Source organism: Rhinolophus sinicus, chromosome 14 (assembly GCF_057876585.1).
Source record: "Rhinolophus sinicus isolate RSI-liver-muscle chromosome 14, RSI-T2T, whole genome shotgun sequence".
Classification (NCBI taxonomy): domain Eukaryota; kingdom Metazoa; phylum Chordata; class Mammalia; order Chiroptera; family Rhinolophidae; genus Rhinolophus; species Rhinolophus sinicus.
Window position 1 is genome coordinate 180,066,978 of NC_142514.1, and position 22,943 is coordinate 180,089,920.

The 22,943-nt window shown below is 47.9% G+C and overlaps 1 protein-coding gene and 1 long non-coding RNA gene across 5 annotated transcripts in view; one reads left to right on the top strand and one right to left on the bottom strand.

Annotated features, from left to right (window-relative positions):
* Window positions 1–5,062: 5,062 nt before the first annotated feature.
* LOC148755973 (uncharacterized) overlaps window positions 5,063–22,943 on the bottom strand; it is a 52,726-nt gene continuing 34,845 nt past the window's right edge. For 2 of the 4 annotated variants that reach the window (XM_088789638.1, XM_088789639.1), the window contains exons 5-6: window positions 12,513–12,606; window positions 5,063–12,131 (exon numbers count right to left, since the gene is read on the bottom strand). In XM_088789638.1, coding sequence (XP_088645764.1) covers window positions 12,580–12,606 — 27 coding nt within the window. In that variant the 3' untranslated portion in view covers window positions 5,063–12,131; window positions 12,513–12,579. Of the gene's footprint in view, window positions 12,132–12,512; window positions 12,607–17,158; window positions 17,244–22,943 lie in introns of all 4 variants that reach the window. The other 2 variants (XR_016018382.1, XM_088789640.1) reach the window with 2 other exon arrangements.
* Window positions 10,382–12,964, top strand: LOC141572276 (uncharacterized). Its single transcript, XR_012497609.2, has 2 exons — window positions 10,382–10,476; window positions 11,955–12,964. It is a non-coding gene; the product is annotated as an uncharacterized LOC141572276 (long non-coding RNA).

The following is a 22,943-nucleotide window of genomic DNA, read 5'->3' on the forward strand; positions in this document are numbered from 1 at the left end:
TCAAGAGCCAGGACCGGGGATGTTAGAGATGATTGAGAATGGAAGGCCCTCTTCTTTACGGTAACTCAGGCCTTGCTGCCTCTGTGGGAGTCCCTGAGGGGAGAGCCCAGCACACCACACTTCTGCCAGACCTTATCCCCAGGCCCTGGCTGTTGTTTGCTTGTCTGCCTTTCCACTAGACTTTGAGCTCTATTTTATGCTGTGTCCTCAGACCCTAGCACAAGCTATCATAATAGTTTGCAGCCCTAGAGATGTCCTCTGGGACTACTGTGCTTCCCCGAAGATAAGACCTAGGCGGGCCATCAGCTCTAATGCGTCTTTTGGAGCAAAAATTAATATAAGGCCTGGTATTATATTATATTATATTATATTATATTATATTATATTATTATATTATAGCATATTAATGTTATATTAGACCTGGTCTTACATTATAATAAAATAAGACTGGGTCTTATTTTAATTTTTGCTCCAAAAGACGCATTAGAGCTGATGGTCCGGCTAGGTCTTATTTTCGGGGAAACGCGGTATCACACCTAGTAGAATATCTGGGTCTACCTTTGAACTATAGGCCCCTAGAGGTCAGGATCTTGCTTTTGATGGTCTCCCGTGGTGTCCTTCCAAATGACCCCCTGGGTATCTGCCCACATTCTAGACACTTCGAAGAGGACACCTGGTCTTTCTGAACTTCGACTCCTGTTGTTATTACAGTACCCGGAGCCAGCCCTCCCCATGTTACTGTGGGTGCCCCCGCCCCACCCATCACCACAACCCATGTTATACCCTATGACCTAGTCCCCAACCACATGGCTTGACCTCGTCACCCCACCCAGGCTGAGCCACGCCCACCCTGGCTGGATCGTGAGAGGCCCTGCTCAGCACAGACAGCGGCAGCCTCAGAAAGAGGGAAAGAGAAGGGTTGATGTGCAGGCTTTGGCAGGGGCTGGCGGCTAGAGCCTGGGAGTGCCTCCTCGTGGAAATACAGACTTGTGTCTGCCTCAGACTTGCACGGTGTAGACAAGTCTGCACCACACCTGCGGAGCCTGCACAAGCAAACACAGCTCCTTGTCTGCTGGTGATGGTTGGGTTGCTGAGGGAGAAGCTTGAGCAGCTTGCACAGCGTTTGGGGGAGGGGATGCCAGCCTCCCTTGTGGGGGAGGGAGGAGGGGAGGGAAGTGGGGGGCAAGACAAAGAAGCTCATTAGGAATCTAAGAGGTCAGCAGCCCAGGACAGAGAGGAGGAGGAGTCAAGGGCAGCTTAGGGCTGACCAAGCTTGGAGGCAGCAGAAGGAGGCCGCTGGAATGAGAAATCAAGTGACTTTTGTTCTACCAGTGAAGGTCCCTTACGTGCACTCTGGACAAGCTAGTTTTTCTGGCTGGGCTCTCAGATGGGGCCCAGTAGTGAGCAGAGGGGAGTCCTGATGGCCTAGGAGAGGATCAGGACCTCAGAGTCCTCTTCGTTAGTGTGAAAGAATCGTGAAAGAGTCAACCAGCGTCGCAAACTCCTAATTTCCTGCCTGCTCCCGCCTGCAGCCTCACCGCTCTCTAACTGGTTTCCGTGCTGCTGCCTTTGCAGCTTTATGAAATGCGAAGGAAGCACTCCATTCCTCATTTCAGATCCCTCAAGGCTCTCCACTGCCCTAGGCATAAAAGTGCAACTCTAATGTGTGGCCCAAGACCCTGCCCATTTGGGACTTCCTCTGCAGCCCAACAGCTGTCCCCTTGGGGGACTTGGCACAGCTGGTCCTTCTGCCCGACTGCCCTCCCTGACGTTTCTGCCTGAAAAACGACCCAGCCTTCAATAGCCAGCTCATGTATCCTCCGTGAGGCTTGCCTCACTCCCCCTGCAGAGTTGAGAATTGCCATTATTTGCACCCTCCTGTTGTGCCACATCACCGCACCACACTGTGGTGACCTATTCTGTACCTGCCTCCTTTCCTGGAAGGGGAATTCCTGCCCTCCTCATCTTGGCAACGCCTCTCCCTTCCCCACCTCAGTACTCAGCAAAGCGCCAGGCTCACAGACTAATTGTCAAATTTCATGTAAGACCCAGCTGTTACTCACCTTTCCTGTTATTAAGGGATGGGCCTCCCCCCACCCCTTCCCTTACAGGTTTGCTTTTTCCATCTTTACTTAAGCAAGACGAGCTCTTTCTACCTGCCACATGGAAGATGCAGAGAATAAGTGAGTTTTTCTGAGGTCTGAGGATTGTTTCCTGGCAGAGACCTGAGAACACTGCAAAGAAGTGGGGTCTGGGACCAGTTGTGCCATGAAGATAGTGACATCGTGGTCATGGGCTCCCTGCTCTGAGGACCCATTCGCTTTGCCTGCTTCTGTGGCAAAGGGAATTCGTGGGAGGTCACAAGAGGCCAAGGAAGAGGTATAGAAGGATTGATTCTCTCTATTAGAAAATGTGCTTCATGCTTCCTGGAGATGGAACTAGAACATTCTTGGAGCCATTATCGTCCTTACATAAACATGACGTGCCAGAGAGTTTACACAAAGCATGTTGACACCTTATCACCTTATTGTGGCTGAAACCAACAACACCTCTGAGGAGCACGTAGGGCAGGTAGCTGTGTTGTAAGCAGTCTCTTTTCAGAGGAGGAAACTGAAGGTCTGAGAGGTTCTATGACTGCTTTGCCTAAAGTTACACAGCTGTTAAGACACAGTGTTGTGACTGGAACCTGGAATCTATTGTGGGATAATTTTCCAAATCCTGGGCCCAGATACCCCACTACATTTTTTTTTTTTTTTAAATGATTTAAAAAGAGTTTGTTACAGTCCTGAGACAGCTCCAGAAGACTTAGCTACTCTGGAATGGTTCCCTTTTTGAAACACAACCACAGAAGACAATTAATTCCTTAATAACATCAACTCTTTAGTCAAAATAAATGTTTCTCCATTGTCCCACAAACACCTTAGCAAAAACTGACTTGTTTGTCTGAATCAGGATCCAAACAAGATACGCAGCTGGTTAGTATGTCTCTTTAGACTCTTGTAATAGATTTCCTCTCCGTGCCCCCCTCCCTTCGCCCCCCCCCCCCTCTGGATCTTGCTGACTGTATCTTTGTGGTGTTATTTAACGTGTTCCTTTGTCCCCTAAATTTCCTGTAAATTGGAAATTAAATCTAGATGCTTGATCATATTTTGGGGGCATATCTTTTGGCAAAATTACTTTACTGGTGGTATTATGTTTTCCCATTGGGATGCACATAGTATCTGTCTTTCTGCTTGTTAGTAGCTGTTGATCTATTCATTCATTAGGATTTGCAAAATAGTGATATTCAAATCTATCATTCCTTCTTTGGGTATTCTGTGGACTATTTCTATAGAGAGAAACTTCCCCTTATCAACTATTTGTATAGTTCTTAAGGAAAAGACAGAATAAATGCTTGATCTCACCTTCTTTATTTACTAGTTTTCCTAATAAAGTAGTTCTCTAGTATCCACCAAGGTCATCAGTGAGGTTTTAAAAAAATCATTATGCACTCAGGGATTTAAACATATTTGACATGTTTCAGTGGACTACAATTATTATAGTATCTGTACTGATTTTATCTCATTTTTGGGCCCAGTAGCAGCCTGTCCGCCTTACTGTTGAGTCCTTTGGACCACAGCCTCTATATAAGAAGCCTTTGGTAAATTCTTTGCTTTCTGGTATGATGAGCTGTTCCAAGCTCAAGCTCACTTTGTACTTTTGCCCCCCGTTTTGCAATCATCTGTTTCCAGGGGGCCCTGGTTCCTTTTATCTGAAAATGGTATTTAGAGGCCACCATCTGGGTCCTAGAAGCACTTCTGGTTTCTGCATTGTTCAGTAACACTAGACCTTTTCAGAGAACAGAGATAGGACTGTTTTTTCTCTTTTAAGAAGAAATATGAGTTCATACTGATCCTTTCAATTCAAATTCAGAATTCTAGGGTTTTTGCTTAATCTTGTAGTTTTTATATCCTAATTGCTTTTCTCCCATGCTTCGAATCTCAGTTCTCAAGGACACTTACATAATTATTCAGTTACATTTTTCTCCACTACACACACAACAGTCTTGGAGTAACAATCCCAATACTATCATCAAACAATCATTACTGAAAACAGCTTAAAATTTTGTTTTTGTAGTTTTCTTCTTAGAGTAAATCCCACCAGGAAGATACAGTCAAATTAACGTGTTTTAAAATTACTTGGAATAGTTCTTTTCTGTATGTTTATATTACCAAGTCATCACACCGGGGCATTTATGTTGTTTTGCTGTCAATCTTTAGGACTTTCTTTTTAAAATTTAGTTTTATAGTTATATAAACTATGAGGTCATACAAGTAAGTTCGCGAACTCATACTAGAAAAAGTGCTACATATCTCACTACTGAATATCGCTATGGTCACCTTTGAAGCACTCCCCTTGGGAAGCTATGCACTGACGCCAGCACCTAGTCCACCCCTCAAAGCAATTTTGGAACTCTGTTTCTGGAATGGGCATCAGAGATGTCATCATATTACTCTTGATGCCCTGAATGTCATCAAAATGTCTTCCTTTCAATATTTCCTTTACCTTAGGGTAAAGAAAGAAATCATTGGGCACCAGATCAGGTGAGTAGGGAGGGTGCCCCAATACAGTTATTTGTTTACTGGCTAAAAACTCCCTCACAGATAGTGCCATGTGAGCTGGTGCATTGTCGTGATGCAAGAGCCATGAATTGTTGGCGAAAAGTTCAGGTCGTCTAACTTTTTCACACAGTTCAGGTCGTCTAACTTTTTCAGCACTTCCAAATAGTAAACTTGGTTAACTGTTTGTCCAGTGATACAAATTCATAATGAATAATCATTCTGATATCAAAAAAGGTTAGCAACAAGTTCGTGAACTTAATTGTCAAACGTATAGTTTTATAGTTACGTAAATGTGTCCATGGTCAAAGTCAAATCTATAAAATAGGATATGTTTGAAGGGATCTAGCATCTATTCTTTTCCTGTACCCCATTCTTTTTTTTTTGTTTGTTTAAACCACCACCATTTATGTTTTAATTATAAAAAAGTCTCTTTATATTTTTATCTTCCTTTTTTTTAAAAAAAAAAAAAAATTTTATTGGGGATATTGTAGAACAGTGTGTTTCTCCAGGGCCCACCAGCTCCAAGTCACTGTCCTTCAATCTAGTTGTGGAGGGCGCAGCTCACTGGCCCATGCGGGAATTGAACCAGCAACCCTGTTGTCCAGAGCTTGCGCTCTAACCAACTGAACCATCCGGCTGCCCTATTTTCCTTTCTTACATAAATAGTACATTATACGCACTTTTCTCCGCCTGTGTTTTATTTTTAACAACGTATCCTGAGGATCACATTGTATTAATATGTAGAGATCATCCTCCTTCCTTTTTCAAAAAAATTGTGTTAAAATACACATAACATAAAAATTACCATCTTAACCATTTTTAAGTGTATAGTTCAGGAGCATAAAGTACATTCACACTATTGTGCAACCATCACCACCGTCCACCTCCAGAACTCATTTCATCTTGTAAAACTGAAACTCTGTCCCCATTAAACACTAACTCCCCATTTCCCGTCCTTCCCCACCCCCCGGCCCAGCCCCTGGTAACCACTGTTTTATTTTCTCTCTCTATGAATGTAACTACTCTAGGAACCTCATATAAGAGGAATCATACAGTATTTGTCCTTTGCTGATGGGCTTATTTCATTTAGCAGAATGTCCTCAAGGTTCATCCATATTGTAGCATATTGCAGTTTTCTTCCTTTTTAAGGCTAAATAATATTCCATGGTGTGTATGGACCACATTTTGCTGATCCAGTCATCCATCCTTCAGTGGATACTTGGGTTGCTTCCATGTTTTAGCTACTGTCAATAATGCTGCAATAAACTTGGGTGTGCATATCTTCAAGACCCTGCTTTCAATTCTTTTTAGTATATACCCAGAAGTGGAATTGCTGGATCGTATGGTTCTTCTACTTTTAAATTTTTGAGGAGCCTTCCTGATTCTTTTTATGGCTGCAAAGTACTCCATTTTGTGGATGTACTATTGTTTATTCTGCTGGTCCTATTGGTGGACATCTGACTTTCTTCCAGGCTTTGGCTATTACAAATAGAGCTGCAATAAATACCTTGTCCACGTGTCTTTTTGTATTGTTCACAGTGTATCTTTAGGATAGATTCCTAGAAGTGGGAGCACAGGTTCAAAAACCAAATACACATGTAGTTTTGCCAGGTATTGTCAAATTCCCTTCCATAGATATGGTACCATTTAGAATTCCCACCGGCAAAGTGTGAGAATGTCTGTTTTCTCACGGGTCGGACAAGAGAGTGTTTTGTTAAACTTTTGGATTTGGGCCATTCTGATCAGCAAGAAATAGTTCCTTGGGTCAGTGTGCATTTCTTTACAAGTCAATGAGGCTGAGCATCTTTTCATATGGTTTTGAAACATTTGCCTTTCTTTTTCTGTAAACTGTTCATATTTGTAGAGCATTTTTCTCACAGGTTGTTGGTCTTTTACATTAGAAGCTCTTTATAGTTTAAGGATATTAGCACTCGGTCTGTGATATAGATTTGAATCTATTTTTACCAGTTTGTCATCTGTCTTTTTTATTTTATTTTTTATTTATTTAAATGAATTTTGTTTTTTGGCCATACAAAAGTTAAATTCCTTGAAATTTATTAATCTTTCCCCTTATTATTTCTGGATGTTGAGTCAGAATTAGGAAAGCTTTCCCCATTCCAAAATTAGAGAAAAATTTACCCGTGTTTCCCTTTAGTTCTTGGATGGTTTCATTTCTACACTTAACTGTAACTCCAGTTCCTCTGTAATGTATCCTGGTACACAAAATGAATGCACCATTGTTTCTGCTTCCACAGGGCTCTCCAATTATCCTAACACTAACTGTTAAATCACCATTCTTTCCCCACAATGTTTGATGTTGCCTTTGTCGTAGACACCTTTCCATAGGCAATGGGGCTATTTCTGGATTTTGTACTGTTTTCCAGAGGAGTCACTTCATTTCACTCACCCCTGCTCAGGACCCTCCCTGGGGAAGGCTCCCACCTGACAACAAAGCCCTTTGCTCCAGGCTCAGAGGTCAAGATTTGGAGACAGACGCTCTTGAGAGGGAGATCTGTGGGGGCCAGATTCATAGGCCTCCACACCCTATGGATAAGGAGGTGTTTCTGAGAGGAGGGCTCTCTGGCAGCAGGAGGCCCCTCGTTTGCCCCTGGAGGAGGGATTGCTGGGACCAAACATTCTGTGCTCACAACCAGGGCTGGGGCCTGGGGAGAATCAAATGCCTGGCTAATGGCGACCCTTGAAGGGTCATTTCTTCATACGAAGACAGAACAACCATTTATCACCCACCAACCCACCCCCTCATCTCATCAATATTGACTTCTCCACAGCAAACAGCATCCTGCATGCTGTGGGGAAGAGAGTCAATACATTGTTCTTGCCTCTTCTGGGGTGAGAAGAGCAGCAGCTCTGAGAGCTGAAAGTGTCCTAGAAAGAGGTGTGGGCCTGGTTTTCTGAGCAGTGGTCAACACATCTGTTTCAGTAAATCAATGTCCCGGTCGAAACTCTACTGGCTGGAAATACGAGTTCTGGCCCGAGGGAGGACTAGAGGAGTGGAATGCAGGGGACAAAGCTTTCATGATATGTTAAGCTATTGTTCTTTAAATGGATGAGTAAAGCAACACAAAACACTTTCTAAAAGACAGGCTTGACGTTGGATCATGTCCAGCTTGGGTCTCGAGGGGGAATTTATTGGACAGGTTTGTTTCAGATTGATCTTTGGTTTTCAATGAACTGGTCTGCCTCCACCATGGGCCCTGGGGATGGGGGGCAGTCTTCTGGGAGAGTCGCAGCTTCCACTGCCCTCCAGCACCTACAAAGCAGGCCCGGAAGGTCCAGAGGAGGGTAAGAGCCACAGGAAGTGGGGGCCCATCTCACTCCCCTCTCGGGACACCTGCATGATATCGTACCTGCTCTACGCAGGCTTGCTGTGAGGCAAGGCGAAGGTATACACACTGTATAATAGACCTACAGTCCAATGCCCCACAAAGTATTGTTCATATGGCCTGGGTTTTGCAACCACTGTTCCCCACTGGCAAACAGCCATTCGCAGCTTAGCAGCTCTGACCCGTTCCTCCCGCAGTTTCCCAGGTGACCTGGAAGCCCCAGTTTCACAGAATCAGATGTTGTTTAAGAGTTAAAGTGACCCTAGAGATCATGGTGTCCAGTGATTCTCAGTGCTGGGAGTGTTTGGTTGAGGTCAAGGACAGTGGCCGGTGTGGATCGTACTGCTTACACCCCACCTCGTTCAGACTTACTTTCACGGGATGCTGGCTATGCTGAGGGAGTGTGTCTGGCCCCTGAGGTGTGTGCGGAGGGAGGAGTTGCCCAGGTTATCTGGTTCCAGTCCAGCCTGCCCTGGGTTGGCGACGCTCACCTGCTCTCCTGGACTGTCCCCTCGGGTCAGGAGAACCAGAGGCTCAGCAGGGGTGGGGTTGGGGTCCAGCCACCTGAGGTAGCCTGTTCCTCTGCTGAGTTGCAGCAGAATTGGGCTGTTCCTTCTTAGAATGAAGTGACCTCTGCCCATTTCTTGAAACCTGGGAAGTCACACCCTTGTCATCTGAGGGCCCTCTGCTTATCACGCCTTCCCACTCCCACTCTCTCCATCTCAGTAGCCACTTCCTCTGCCTTTGTCCCATGTAGCATGCTTTCCTCTCTGTCCTGGTGCCCTCACCAGCCTTACTCTCTTGCCTACCAGAATGGTACAGAGAACAGAGGGACAGCCATCTCCCTGGCGTGGGGTCTGGGCCTCTCTTTGTGTTGCCCGTGGGGGCTGGCAGAGAATGGCTTTTGAAGGATCCTAAAGAGAAATAATCAAAAACCTCCACGAAATGATGAAACCAACCAGACCTCACCCTGCACCTTGGAGGGGTCTGAATGATTCTTCCTTCCCTTCCAGGTAATTATGATGATTATTTTCATAGAGAAAACCAAGCTTATGGGGATTGACTCTCCCAGTCCTGGTGTCTGGAGTCAACTCAGGTGCGTTAGCTGACGGAAGGAGAGGTGACACTGGGACACAAAGTTCCTAAGCTCATCAGTCCTACCCCTGAGACCCTGGCATTTTCCTGACCAATGAAGTTAAATAAACTGGGCGGTGGGCCCAGTCAGGGACCAGCAGCTCAGAGACCAATGGAGAACGGTAGCCGGCTTTGGGAGGGCCTGAGCCATTGGGTGCCCCGGGGCGGGGATGGCCTTGGCGGGGAGCTGCTGGCAGGGTCGTCAGTGCCTCATCTGGCTCCACATCTCCTGGGAGAGGAGATCAAGGCCCCTGTCCCTCGGCTCTAAGAGGTGTTTTGGGCCTACTTTGCCGAAAAGATTGTTTGGGTTTGCAAGTCTTCAAAACATTTCTGTGTCCAAAGAGAAGCAAACTGAAGCCTTTGCACCTGGACAGGAAGTGTCATCATCCCCGTCCTGGGCACGCGGGAGTCAGCAGTCTGTGCAGCGTGACCAGCACATCTGGCTCCACGAGACAGGAAAAGGAGAGCACGAGGCTGTCTCTGTCCTTCTGAAAGCTTTGAGCTCCTGTTGAAAACCTAGCTTACCGCCTATAAGAGGAGACGGGACCCCAGCAGAGTTCTGCTTTGTCACAATGGCACTCGATGTAAATGGGTAAACTTCATGCAGGTGTGTCAGGCTTCCTGCTTCCGTGCTCCTCCCTGCAAGGAAGCAGGTGAAAGTGGCAACGATCCCAAGAGATTCCCCAGAGAGCTCCCTGGATCTCCTGGTTCTGGCATATTCGATGCACCTCAGGGCTTCCATGTGTGCTGTTCCTTCTGTCTGGATGCTCTTTCCCCAAATCTTTGCCAGACTGGCCTCTTCTTAGCACTGACAGTTCAGCTCAAGTGTCAGCTCCTAGAGGCCTTCCCTGACCCCTCCCCAAAATGGCTCATTCCCCTATGACTCAGTCTCTCTCTAAGCCATTACTGTTTTTTTCTTAGTAGTAGTTAATACGATTTCTATTTAGTACACTTACTTCCCTTTTCCAGTTTCCACTGGCTAGAATGTGAACCGAGTGACTGGCAGCTGCTGGGTGTTCAGTCAGTATCTGCTGAATGGGTGGGTGGTCCTTGGCTTGGACGGAGAAGGGAAGATGGATTGGAGAGAGAAGCGGACACAGAAGGGAGGAGATGGCCTTTTCCTTCCATCAGCTTCTCTCTTCATATGCCTCCTGAGGACTGATCACGTGAAGAACGGGGCATCCCACCAATCTCTGTCCCTTTAAGCACCTTTACCCCTGAGGCGGGGCCAGGCCGATGGACCGTCCCCAACAGAGGTGTTGCCACTGTTCTTTACCTAAATCCAAACACTTGGAAATTCTTCTTGGTCTGTGTGGGGCTGGAACCCGGGAGCTCCATGCTGGAAAAAGTGGGGTGAGCCCCTTTGAGTTGCTGAACTTTAAAAGTCAGTGACACAGGTGGGAACAGGTTGAAGGAGCCAGGTTTCCTTCCATTTGGGGTGCACTCACGCTCCAAGTTCTTCTACCTCCCAAGGACTCTTTAGCTCTGCCCTGTGCCGGGTTGGACTGAGCTCCTTAGAGGCAGAATCTAAAATGGGGTTTCTTTTTATGCAAATGATAAATTGAGGGAGAACTCTCAATAAATTGAGGGAAAACTGGCAAGGAAGGAGGAAAAAGCTGGATGGGGCAGGTGAAGAAGCCAAGATAAGCTGTTTTCAGCTCAAGTCTGACCTCAGCCTGATCCAATGGGAGCGCGGGAGTGAGAATGGCACCACAGAGCTGTCCCACCTTGACGAAAGGGGTGGGCCTTTGCCACCCTGTAGCACAGTGTTACAGGCTGCAGGTCACCCCCCCCCCCCCGCTCCCCGTGGCTGTAATGACCACGTGGCTCGTGTCAGCCAAAGGCAGTTCTCTGGAGAAGGGTACAGCTGTGGGGGAGTGGGTGCCCCTCTTGGTGACGGGGATCTGGGTGGGGCATCTTAATGTCTCCTACAGCCTCCAACCTTGTCCCCGACTGCCCCAGAATGAACCACAGCCCTCCCATGAGGAGCCTTTGGCTCTGCCATGTCCCCTGCCTCCAAGGGCCCTTCCCATTCCTCTGAAAGTCCTCCTGTAACATCCACCACACACCCTTTGATTCCTACGGTGCTTACTGATCCCAACTATATCCATGTCCTCTTCTTATTCTATCCTGTCTGGGGTGTGGGCCTGGTCTCCACGTGCCTCTGGCACACAAGCACCACCCCATCTTTCCCTCAGTGTCTCTAACAGGGGCTTGCACGGAGCTGGCCCCTATGAAGTGACTCAGAGTGCATGCAACAGACCCTGGAGGACCCAGCCGCGGGCCTGCCCAAGGTCTCCGGGCTGTAGACAGAGCTGGGATTAGAAACTATGATGCCACTCGAATCTCCCAGCTGCCAAGTCCAGAGGAGGGTCCATGTTTTCTAACTCACTCATCTGGTCTCAGTGTTTTGCGTTTCTGGGTGTTAGCTTTGTCAGGATTGTAACCTTTGAGCTCTTGGGTTGGAAAGCTCTTTGTGTGTACTCTTACTCAAGTTGACCACTGCTCAGAAAACCCAGGGCCAAAACCCCCAGGAGAATTGGGACAAACACATATTGCAGAAGCCTCAGAGGTCCAGTGCGTGGGATTTCCAGAGGAAGTGAAAGTTAGATTTCAGCACTAGTGGGCACACCCAGACCAGCTGGCCATAGCCCATCCCCACAGCCAGCATTGCTTTGCAATCTGGAACAAGCTTATTTCCCCTGAGCCAAAGCTCACAAGCCCCCAGCGGACAACAGAACTGGGCTTTTCGTCAGTGTCACTGCTGTGGTGTATCCCCTGAGGGTCTGGGAGGCATTAGAAAGACTCTGAGGCCTGGCCATGGATTTTGCACGTAGAAAGCAAAGAACCAATCTTTCTCTGTCTCTCTTTCTAGGACCCAGCCATAGGACACCCAGGAATGGACAGGACAGACAAAAGGCAAAAAAGACATTCCCAGGACAACACGGAGGCCAGTAATGTCTTCTCTAACAGTGCTAAGAAAGGACGTGCCCATCAATAATAATTTTGAACAAGAGTCAAGGCCACATCTGGGCTGCGCCTCCAAACCAATCTGGAGAAAGAAAACAGTGCAAAGAAAGATGTTATTCAGGGCCACCAATGGCCTCTCTCTGCTCAATCACTCCCTCGCTGAAATCCTCCCCACCCAAAGGGACCAGCCTTTTCTCTCCCATGACTGGTGTGTGTGTGGGGGGGAAATGGGAGAACTGGCTGCCTGGCTCTGCCTGGCCGGTTGGCTGCAAATTGAGGTCATGAATGACAAGGGGGTTCAGGCTCAGAGTGATGGTCCCCGATGTCCTCTGTCAGCCCTTGGGGTCTTCTGCCTGCTACCACCCAGTGGACCAAAGATTTTTTCTCTCCTTCAAACCATACAATTGGACTTGAAGTCTCTTTTCTTTCAGAAGGGCTTATGGGGGATTCATAGGAAGAGTACCTGACAAAACATGGGGGCTACCAGCTTCCCCAGGGAAAGCGACTTCCAGGGCAAGACCTTGTCGGGTCTATCTGTGTTTGTCAGACTGGGACAGCTGTTTGGGATGAAGAAAGAGAAAGCAGTTTTCAGCAGGTGTATACTCCTGGGCGGTGAAAAGGACCTGTAGATACACACAACAACCGACGGAAAGAAGCCGGTCTCAAAGCTTCCACGTGTATGTTCATCCCTGAGGGAGAACAGATTAGTGGCTGCCAGGGGTTATGAGTGGGGAAGGGAACGGGATAACAGGAGGGCGTTTGGGGGCAACAACAGAACTGTTGTGTGTCCTGATTATGGTGACAGCTACGTGACTCTATACGTAGCGCTAAATGAAAAGAATTGTACACAAAAAAGGTCAATTTTACTGTAGATAATTTTTCAAATAAAAACTTAAAAGGTTCATGATGACAATATTTGCTTCCTCCACACCGGATTCTGTGCTAAATGCGATGCATGCTTTATCTCATGTATTCCTCTCAAAAAGCCCATTTGGCACTCAGATTATGCCACTTGCTCAAGGCCATACAGTAAGTGGTAGAGCTGAAACTTGAACCCACGTCTGACTCAAGAGCCTGTGATCTCACCACTGTGCCTCATGTGGGGGCAGGAGTGGGAAAGGATCACACAGTGTTTAAGACCCTGGCTTGGAGGGAACAGCAGTGAAAATCAGGTTCTCTCCTAATGGTGGGAAACTGTCGGGGGAGAGGGGGGCTAGCCCTGGGAATAGGTGGGTCACAGGGCTGAACTGACATCTACCTGCTCAAGATGGCTCTTGGAGACCCAACCCCATTTCTCTGGTTCTCCTCTCGGGTTGGGGGTGAGTAGCTGAGCGGAAGACTGTCCGCTGGAAGCCACACCCACCCTGAAGGAAAACCATGGTTGGATTGTTGGACCGTAAGAGCCTTCTGCCCGGGGCCAGCAGTGGGAAAAGGGGGATTTTTAGATAAGGACGTGCTTTTCATTTTCTTTTTATTTATGTGTGCCACAAATCGACTTCTTTTCCTATTTTGTTCAAGAATGTTTCGTTTGTTGGACCATGCAGGTGGGTGAGGGACTGTTGCCTGCAAATTACTGAAGCTGTTCCACCAAAGTCAATGGAACGCTCTGTGTTCACAGGGCACTGGCTGCCCCCAGCCCCAGGTGTCTGAGTCTCCTCTCAGAAACATAAGTAATCCTGGGCGGTGAGGGGCCCACATTCAGCAGTTAGAAAGTGCCATTCTGGGAGCTTCTGACTTAACAGGTCCTTGGAAATGGAATTCTGAGTCCCTGGAGGGCTGAGAGCAGCTCAAAGTCACATGGCTTCCTGAGCAGCCAGGTGCTGTGGGAAGTGGGGGGGCGGGGGGGGACAACAAAGATGAGTCAGAGCCAGTGTCTTGAGCAATGCAGAACAAGGAAAAAAAATCTAAGTTCTTATACCGACAGATCTGCAGCCAGCTCCCTCCAGCCGGCTCCCTGCTACTGGGGCAGTGAGGTGGGGCCAAGCTACGCGGTATGCTGGGTGGGAGGAGGTGCCAGAAACCTGGGAGTCCTGGCCTCTGGGAAAGCATTGTTCAAGTTTTCTTTCTAGCTTCCCAGGAGGCTGAGCTGCTGGGAAGTTCCCACCACCCACCATGCCTCCGGCTTTCCTGGAACCTTCTGTACAGCCTGCCAAGAAAGGGTCTGCCCACAGCCCCCTGAGGCTACAAATCCTGTCCCCCCCGCACCCTGCACTCTCCCCTCTTCCAGGGTGAATGCCTTCAATGGCAACAACAACACACAGGAGTATCATTGTGTCTGAGTGACTCTGCTTTTAGTGTCCAGGCAAGTTCTACATACCGTGTCTCATTCAGTTCTCTCAGCAAGTCTAAGAAGTAGTCTGTCGGTTTATACAGATGAGGAAACAGGAACAAAAAGGCTGTACAACCTCCAAAGGGTCACACCAGCCAAGACGTGACCAGGCCACACTCCCTCGTAGGCTTATTGACCTCTTTCCTACTTCAGGCTGACTGCCCCATCACTTGGAGGGTAAAATCCACACTCAGCACAGCACACAGGGCCCTCTAGTTCTCACCTCCCTCTAATGCTTTAGCCACACTGTATCCCCCAGACCACCCTTTGCAAGTGCTGTTCCCTCTGCCTGGAAAGTCCCTGCCGATCCCCATCCCCACCCCATTCTTCTTGGCTAATTCCTAGCAGGGTCTCGAGGCTCAGTGCTTTCCTGGGGACGTGCATCTTAGGTGAGGGTTAAATTCCAAAGTCAGGGGATAATGATGAGAATCTCACATGGGCGGCCCTCATACTGACCTGCACTTTCCTGTAAGCTCGAAATATTTCATAATTCAAACTAGATTGCCATGCATGTCCTGCTGCGGGACATTGCGGTAAGGTCAATGACGGCCCCCGTAGATGTTTAGGTCTTTATCCCAGGACCTGCGAATATGTTACCTTCCATGGCAGAGGGGACCTTGCAGATATGATAGTTAAGGATTTTGAGACGGAGGGATTACCTGGGTGGCTCAATGTAATCACAAAGGTCATTAGAAGGGAGAGGGAGGGGCCTGGGAGTCAGGAGACAGGACGATGGAAGCAGAAGTTGGAGAGATGTGGTCACGAGTTGAGGAACGTGGGGAGCCCTTAGAGACCAGAAAAGTCAAGGAACTGATTGTCCCCTAGAGTCTCCAGGAGGAACATGGCCCTTTCTCGCCCCTGTAGGACTCATTTCAGACTTCTGGCCTTAGAACCCTAAGGGAACAAACTTGTGTTGTTTCAAGCCCCTAAGTTTGTGGCCTTTTGTTGCCGCAGCCATAGGAAATGAATAGACGTGGTCAGCAACTACTCCACTGGTGGTGATACAATTTCTCAAAGTAGGAACAAGAGACCCAGGAGGGCACAGCTGGCATTCCCGAATCCTGAATCCCTGGTCCCGTAATTAGAGTCCAGTCAGCTCTCTAATTTCAGCAGCAAAGCAAGGATGCCAAGCTCATGGAATCAAGAGCCCTGGCCTGTGTGGTCAATGAGGAGACAAGTAAAGAGTTAACAGGAGCAGGCTTGTGGGTTAACAGGAACGAGCTAAACATTAACCGCTTGGCTCTGACTCCCCGGGCCAGCACTGCACCTGCAGGCTGACAAGCACCTTACATCCATCACAGGTGGGAACCAAATATTCTCACCTGCAAGGCCCACCCCCTACCACCTAACAATCTCCCAGCCTAGATGGGAACAGAACGGTTCCCAACCACAATAGCAATTCCCCTGCAAGCTGACATCCATCACAGATGGGAACAGGACAGTTTCCAGGAGAAGACAATTGTAATGGCAGCACCGCCCTCCCCACTGCCCCACCCCCGCGAGCTGACAAGCACCCTACATCCTGCATAGAACAGTATAAAACCCCAGCACACCTTCTCATCAGTGCAGCTGTCCCCCATTGGACTCTGCCCTGGCTAAACTCCATTTACCAGCATCTCTCTCTTACCCCTCTGTCTCTGCAGCTCTCCCTCTCAGGCTGCCCTGGCAAAACTTCTGCCAGTTCCAAACAGAACTCTCTTTCTCCCTTTTTGACTTTTAATAAATCTTTTCTTACTCTTGTAGAGTCTCGTAACTGCTTTTACATTCTGCAAACGACCAGGGGTTAATTCTACGCCAAGACAGTCAACATCAACATTCTATCATGGCCTCAAATACCCAACTCCTCCTGGGTTCCCAGTGCCAAGATACAAGATTCTTGTGGTCCAGGGTTTACTGCGTAGGCCTTCTTTTCTGGGTCTTGCAAATGAAAAGACTGATTTTCCAGCAGGTGGACGCCCAAGTGCTTCTAATCCTATTGCCTCAGCATCCTTGTTCTCTGGCTGCCCTGGAGGTCGCTGGGCAGAGAACTGTGGCTTATGACCTCCAAGCCAATTCAACAACTTTTTGCAAGCACCCAGTCTGCAACCATGCTGGGTTTAGGGGGAGATGGGATGGGACCCTCTTGGAGATGCCTTGCTCCAATTACCTTAGGGGCTAGTAGGGGAAACCGTGACATGTACCTGGACAGCCATAGAGCAAAGTGGCATATGACTGTAGCAGGAGGGAGGGATCTGAGAGCCCACACTGACTGATTCAGTTACTTGTTAAGGCTCCTCATCATTTCCCATCTGCCCACCTAGACTCTAAACACTGAAAATGTGGTCCTTTACCTTGAAGGAGCAAAGAATCTTACTAGATAGATAAAAACATGGACAGATTAAAAAAAAAAAATTACTAGCAATACCAGGTAGTGTTCGTGAGGATGTGAGTGTCCTTGCATTGTTGGGACTGCTACGGGGACGCAGAGAAGAGAGAGCAGGGATGGCTCTTCAGGGGAGGTGGGACTCAATATGGGTCCCGGAAGACCCTCAGAACTTATGCTGGGAAAGGCATGGCGGCATTTTTAGCTATGGCGGGTGTAGTCAGAGATTTGAGGGGTAAAGGACAGAATGAGCAAAGGTATGAAGGTGCTGGTGGAAAAGCGCTCGCAGTTATGAGTGGGTCAGGAAGGGCCGGTGTTAGCTGTTGAAGGAGGTTAGTTTTTGTGTTGGGAAATAGTCTACGCCCGTTAAATTAAACCCATGTGCCCCTTTAGTGGCATGTCAGTGTCCCTGTAGTACCTGTTCAGCCTTTACTGGGGAGCGTAGCAGGGCAACGGGGAGCAGGAACTCAGGTGTTCCAGAGACTCTGTCAGGGGCAGGTGTCCTGCAAGAACAAGAGAAGGAGGAAACCTCTGACAAAGTGGGGTGGGACAGTCTTATAACTAAAAGTGCTCAAAAATATGTGTGTGTGGGAGGACCAACTAGAGGTCAAACAGGGTGAGTGGAAGTGACAGGTTAACTGGAAGAGCGGAGGAAAGGAGCTTATTCCTAGGAAATGAAAGTGCCCCCTTCCCTGGAGAAGAGACAGTGATCAGAACTTCAGCCAGAAGCAGCCAGAACTATGTTGCTGCTTACATTCGAATCTGACCAAAGAACAATTTAGAGCCACTGTCACATAGCCAGAGGGGGCTGCCCCTTCGTCTGGTTCTCTGGACAGTTGGTGGCTGAGCCTCCGTGCAGGACTGGGGGGCTCAGAAGGCAGTGTGGGGGAGACGGGGGGGGTGGTGAGACAGGGCGGGAAGGAGAAGAAGTGACATTATACTGAACCAGCTCCAACACGGGTTCAGGACGAAAGGGTAGAGAAAAAGAAGGGCGAAGAAAGGACAGGTGGATAAGATGTCATCGAACATGAGAAAGGAAAAGGTAGAGAGGAGAGAGAAAAGCTGAAGGCAAGAGGTGGGGGAAGGAACATAAAGATAATGAACAGTAACCAAGATGTGGTAAAAACAAGATGATCGTGCAGAAAGCAAAGGATCTGAGAACAATGGGTCATGGGAGCGGAGAACAAAGGCCCCAGAACCAGCCAGGATTCCGTTATACAAAGAGGACTAAGAGCATCTGCCAAACACAGTGACAAGTGCCCTGCTGTCTGGCTGGGCTGGGCAACTGGCTCTACACTTAACCAAATGTTCACTAAATAGTTTCGACACACAGCAAGCCTTTGACACACAGCAAGAATGAGGTGGGCTTCTTTGCAGAGAGAGATGTCCAGGGCCTTTCACACCAGCAGGGAGGCGAGGTAACCAGGCCACTGAGATTCTGGATGCTGGGATGTCAAATGGCAGCATATGTTACAACACTCAGAGTAAAAGTCTAGTTCAGTTACCTGTATTTTATAGTTTCTGACAGTTGTACCTGATCTGGACGGGAGAGTCCCAACTGTACCTCACAAGGGACAGTTATGATGCAGCTGTTGATGGGCAGGCTCCATGCTCTGCTGGCCTGGGTTCATATCCTTGCTCTGTTATTTACTAGCAGGGAGAACCTTGGCCTTGATTTTATGATCTATAAAATGGGTACAATGATTTTACCCACCTCATAGGGTTGTTGTGAACATTGAGTGCATATATGTTAAGTGCTTAGAACATCGCCTGGCACATAGAAAGTGCTCACTCCATGTTAGTAATTATGATTTGTTAGAGTTCATAACCACAAAATGTTAAGACAGGAAGTGGAAGGAGGTCCTAAGTTGAGGGAGGAGAAGTTGCTTCTGAGTAGGCTGCATGTGAGTCCACATGGTAGAGGGTTCAGAGAGACGGGAAGGGGCTGCCTACTGAAGCTGCAGGTTTGGATGTGGCCCTGATTGAACTAAGTCTAAGAGACCGAACCAAGGGCCTCATGTGTTCACCAAGTAATTAATGCTGCTGTGGGTGATCTACGTGCCGGGCCCCTGGCTTTACGGACCCTCTGCCCTAGAGATTACTGTAATATGATCCAGCGATTAGACATTTGAAGAAACAAAGTCAGATTTGGGTTCCCCCACTCGCTAGCGCTAGCACTGTGGCCTTCTTTGCCCTCGGTTTCCTCCTCAGCTCAGAGAGCCGATATGAAGATCCAGTGAGTAAAGTGAGCAAGGACAAACAAAGCTGGATCCCTGATAAGCACCGTTTACCAAGGTGATGTGCAGATGGATGGCAGCCCTAACTGTGAAACATGACCTACGAAGTTACTAGAATATCTGTAAGATAATACCTTCATGGGGTGAGGAAGGACATCTTAATAAAACTCCAAAAGCACAATCGTAACACTCAACTTATGTGATCCCTCTAAATAAAGAATTTCGTTAAAACAAAGGACACAATATAACAAACAGATACAGACTGGGGAAAAATTTGAAATATCTGAAGCCAAAAAGAGACTAATATCTATAATATGCAGGAAATCCTGTATATCAACAAGTCAGTAAGAAAAACCCAATGAAAAAATGGGCAAAAGTACGAACAGGTAACTTTCAGAATAAGAAACCTATAGGATGAAACAAATATGTGGAGAGACATTCATTCGTTATAAGGCAACTGCAAATTAAGCCAACAAGACTTTACTTTCCACCTACTTGGCAAAAATTGAAAAGCTGAATAATGTCAGTAACTTAGGAATAGGGGGTTATAAGCTCCCTCAATTACTGGTGGTAATATATAGGTGGTGTAGCCATTCTGCAGATTCTATCTGTCTGTCTGTCTGTCCGTCCATCCATCCATCCATCCATCCATCCATCCATCCATCCATCCATCCATCCATCCTGAAGTCTCTCATGCAGGGCCATGAGGGTGGTCATCAAAGCAGGTTGATTGTGCAGACAGGAAACGGTGCAATCCGGGGCCCTTCAGTGGGGGGATGGACGGGTTAAACGTGGTGGCTACTCTCTGGGTCGCCACACAGCTGTGAGAAGGGGGGTAGACGCACAAGGCAACGTGGGTGGCTCTCCCTCACAGTGCAGGGAGAAAAATGGCAGCACCCTAATTTACATAAACATCTCTGGTATAAATATAAATTAGCATACATGCATAGAAGACAACAACCTGAAATTCCCCAACCACAAACAAGGATATACATGAAATGTGTCAGGAGGTTGTTTACAGGGGAAAGGGGAATGGGAGTTGTGACAAAAGGAGCGCAGACCAAGGGTTTAGCACAGAAACTGGTGTGCAGTGAGCACTCCGTAAGTGTTAGTTATTGTGAATTAATTACAAAAGGATAGTCCAAGGCAGTGAATGCTGTCCCCCAAGCACACATAAGCGCCACGAGGAGGCAAGGCCCAACTAAAATTAAGAACTTCTGCTCCGCAAAAGACAGTATCTAAAGAATTAGAGGACAGGCCACAGACTAGAAGAAAATATTTGCAAAAGACACATCTGATAAAGGGCTGTTATTCAAAATATACAAATAATCTTAAAACTCAACAGGAAAACAAAATATTGATTAAATCATGGGCCAAAGACCTTAACAGACACCTCGCCAAAGCAGATACACAGATGGCAAATAAGCATATGAAAAGATGCTCCACCGCATGTCATCAGGAACATGCAAATTAAAACAGCCTATTAGAGTGGCCGAAATCCAGAACACTGACACCACCAAATGCTGGCAAGGATGTGGAGCAACAGGAACCCTCATTCGTTGCTGGTGGGGATGCAAAAGGGTGCAGCTGCTTTGGAAGACAGTTTGGGGGTTTCTTACTAAACTAAATCCACTCTTACCGTCTAATCCAGCAATTGTGTTCCTTGGTATTTATTGAAAACTTACATCCACACAAAAACCTGCACACGGATGTCTACGGCAGCTTTATTAATAGTTGTCAAAACTTGGAAGCAACCCCTTCAGCAGGTGAATGGATAAACTGTGGTCCATCCAGGCAATGGAATATTACTTAACAATAAAAAGAAATGAACTATCAGGCCATGAAAAGACATGGAGGAAACTTAAATGTATATTACTAAGTGAAAGAAGCCAGTCTGAAAAGGCTGCATATGGCACGATTCCAACTAGATCACATTCTGGAAAAGACAAAACTATGGAGAGAGTAAAAAGGTGAGGGGTTGCGGGGGGTGCGAGGGGGGAGGAGAGAGGAGTCGGCAGAGCACAGAGGATGTGAGGGCCGTGCAATACTCTGTCGGAAATCTCTGTGCCTTTCCCTCCATTTTCTTGTAAACCTAAAACTGCTCTAAACAAACAAAGTCTTAGAAAAAGAAAAAGAGGCGGGGTCCGTACCTGTCTTCCCTCGACCATTTCTCAGGAGCCTAGGACAGTGTCTGGTGATCAATGTGTCTTGAATGACTAAACAAAAGCTAGTCAGGGTCAGTCATTCGACCCTTCTCCACACCTGGGTGGCACATTCTGGTTCTCTCCTCAAAGGTCTGAATTAGAGGTAACCACCTTTTGTATTTACACACTTCCTTTCCTACAAAGATCTCAAAACCCCAAACATCACGTAGTTGTCCATAAACACCCCCTTTCCCAACAGTGGGAGAATGGAGTTACAATTCCAGGCCGTTGGTGTTAAATCCAGTCGTTTGCATCCCTTTTGGTGAACTTGAGAAGAGGAGGTGCGTGCAGGGTTTGTTGACCCAGGAAGCAGTAGCACTCTGTAGGCTCAGGGAAGTGAGTCAGCGCCTTGCCACATGCGGATTTCAAAACAGAAGGAACAGCAGATTCACCGAGTGGAGAAAGCCATGTGACAGCGATGTTATTACTTCAGGAGAGCTGAGGTCAGTGGTGTCTTCTGCAGTCAGCAGACAACCACAGGATGTGACAGGTTTGTTCTGACCACACCCCTCTCAGCAGTTACACACCAGCCCCACGGGAGAGTCCAGACACCATGACTGGCAGAAAAGGGACCATCTGGGGGAAGCATTGTCCATTTTACAAAACCATGTTTTCAACACATAAGGCAGGCTTCACGTCACTGAGCGTGCACAGACCAAATCAGCTTCAGGTCAAAGGTTCCTGCCCACGAGAAGCAGCTGAAGACTGCTGACCCGTGATCCTCCCTTGTGAAGCCATCACTATTGCTTCCTTGGCTCTTTTTAACGTGTCTGTGCTGCAGCTCCGGTTCTGCCTTCACTCACGGAGGCCACAGTCTTCCTTTGGCTCCTGACAGCTAGTTCAATTTGCACACTGCCATCAGGGATCTTCTAAGATGTGAGTTTGATGACGCCACTCTCTCCTCAAACACCCGCAGTGGCTTCCCATTGTCTGCAGAGTGTAAGCATGAATACCCCTGGCATTGGCTGCCCCCAGGATGGAGCCCCACATGTCTTTTCCAGCCGCACCCCCGTCCTCCCCCACACTCTAAGTAAGACACTCCACGGCTGCCCTGCCCCTACACCAGGCCTTTCCTCCTCTGTTCTCCAGCTCAGCCCACTCCCTAAGGGCTTCCTCCTTTGTCAAGTCCCCCTTCGGGTCAGAATTAGCCACTCCTCCCTCAATGCCATCATCGCAGACAGCAGCTGAGTTGGCTCAGCCCTCCTGGCGTCCTGCCTTGGATTCCTGTGAGGGTTTGCAGGCACTTCCCCTACAGACAGTAAGTTCCTCAAGGGCACTGACCATGATTTCACCTTTGTGTGGGGCAGAAACCCAAACTCTTCTATTTACAGGCAACACGATATTCCCTCTGGATACAGCATCCTTTTCCTAGCGACCAGCTCTCTGTCCTTTTTTTTTTTTAATAACGTTTCTTAAAACGGGATGGGAGGAAGGTGACGTTAGTTGACAGTCACCCTGTGGTGAACACTGCTCCTGATGACAGTGCGAGGTAGATCAAGTGCAGAACAGGGGAGAAGGTGGAGAACCGCTCAGCAGCCAAGCTGCTTGAAACAACAGCCTGCTTTGGTCTCCTATTGTCTCTACTCATTGCAGATGGGATGTGGGCCCTACGGAGCCACCCAAATTCCTTTCTCTCAGGTGCCCCCCAAGAGCAAAGCCCGGCCCATCGTTTGGCACTCTACACTGCCAGTACCGGTAGCATTCGCTGTGCTCAGTTTCAAACTCCTTCCTTGCCTGTCCCTCCTTCCTCTCTGCTGGTCGC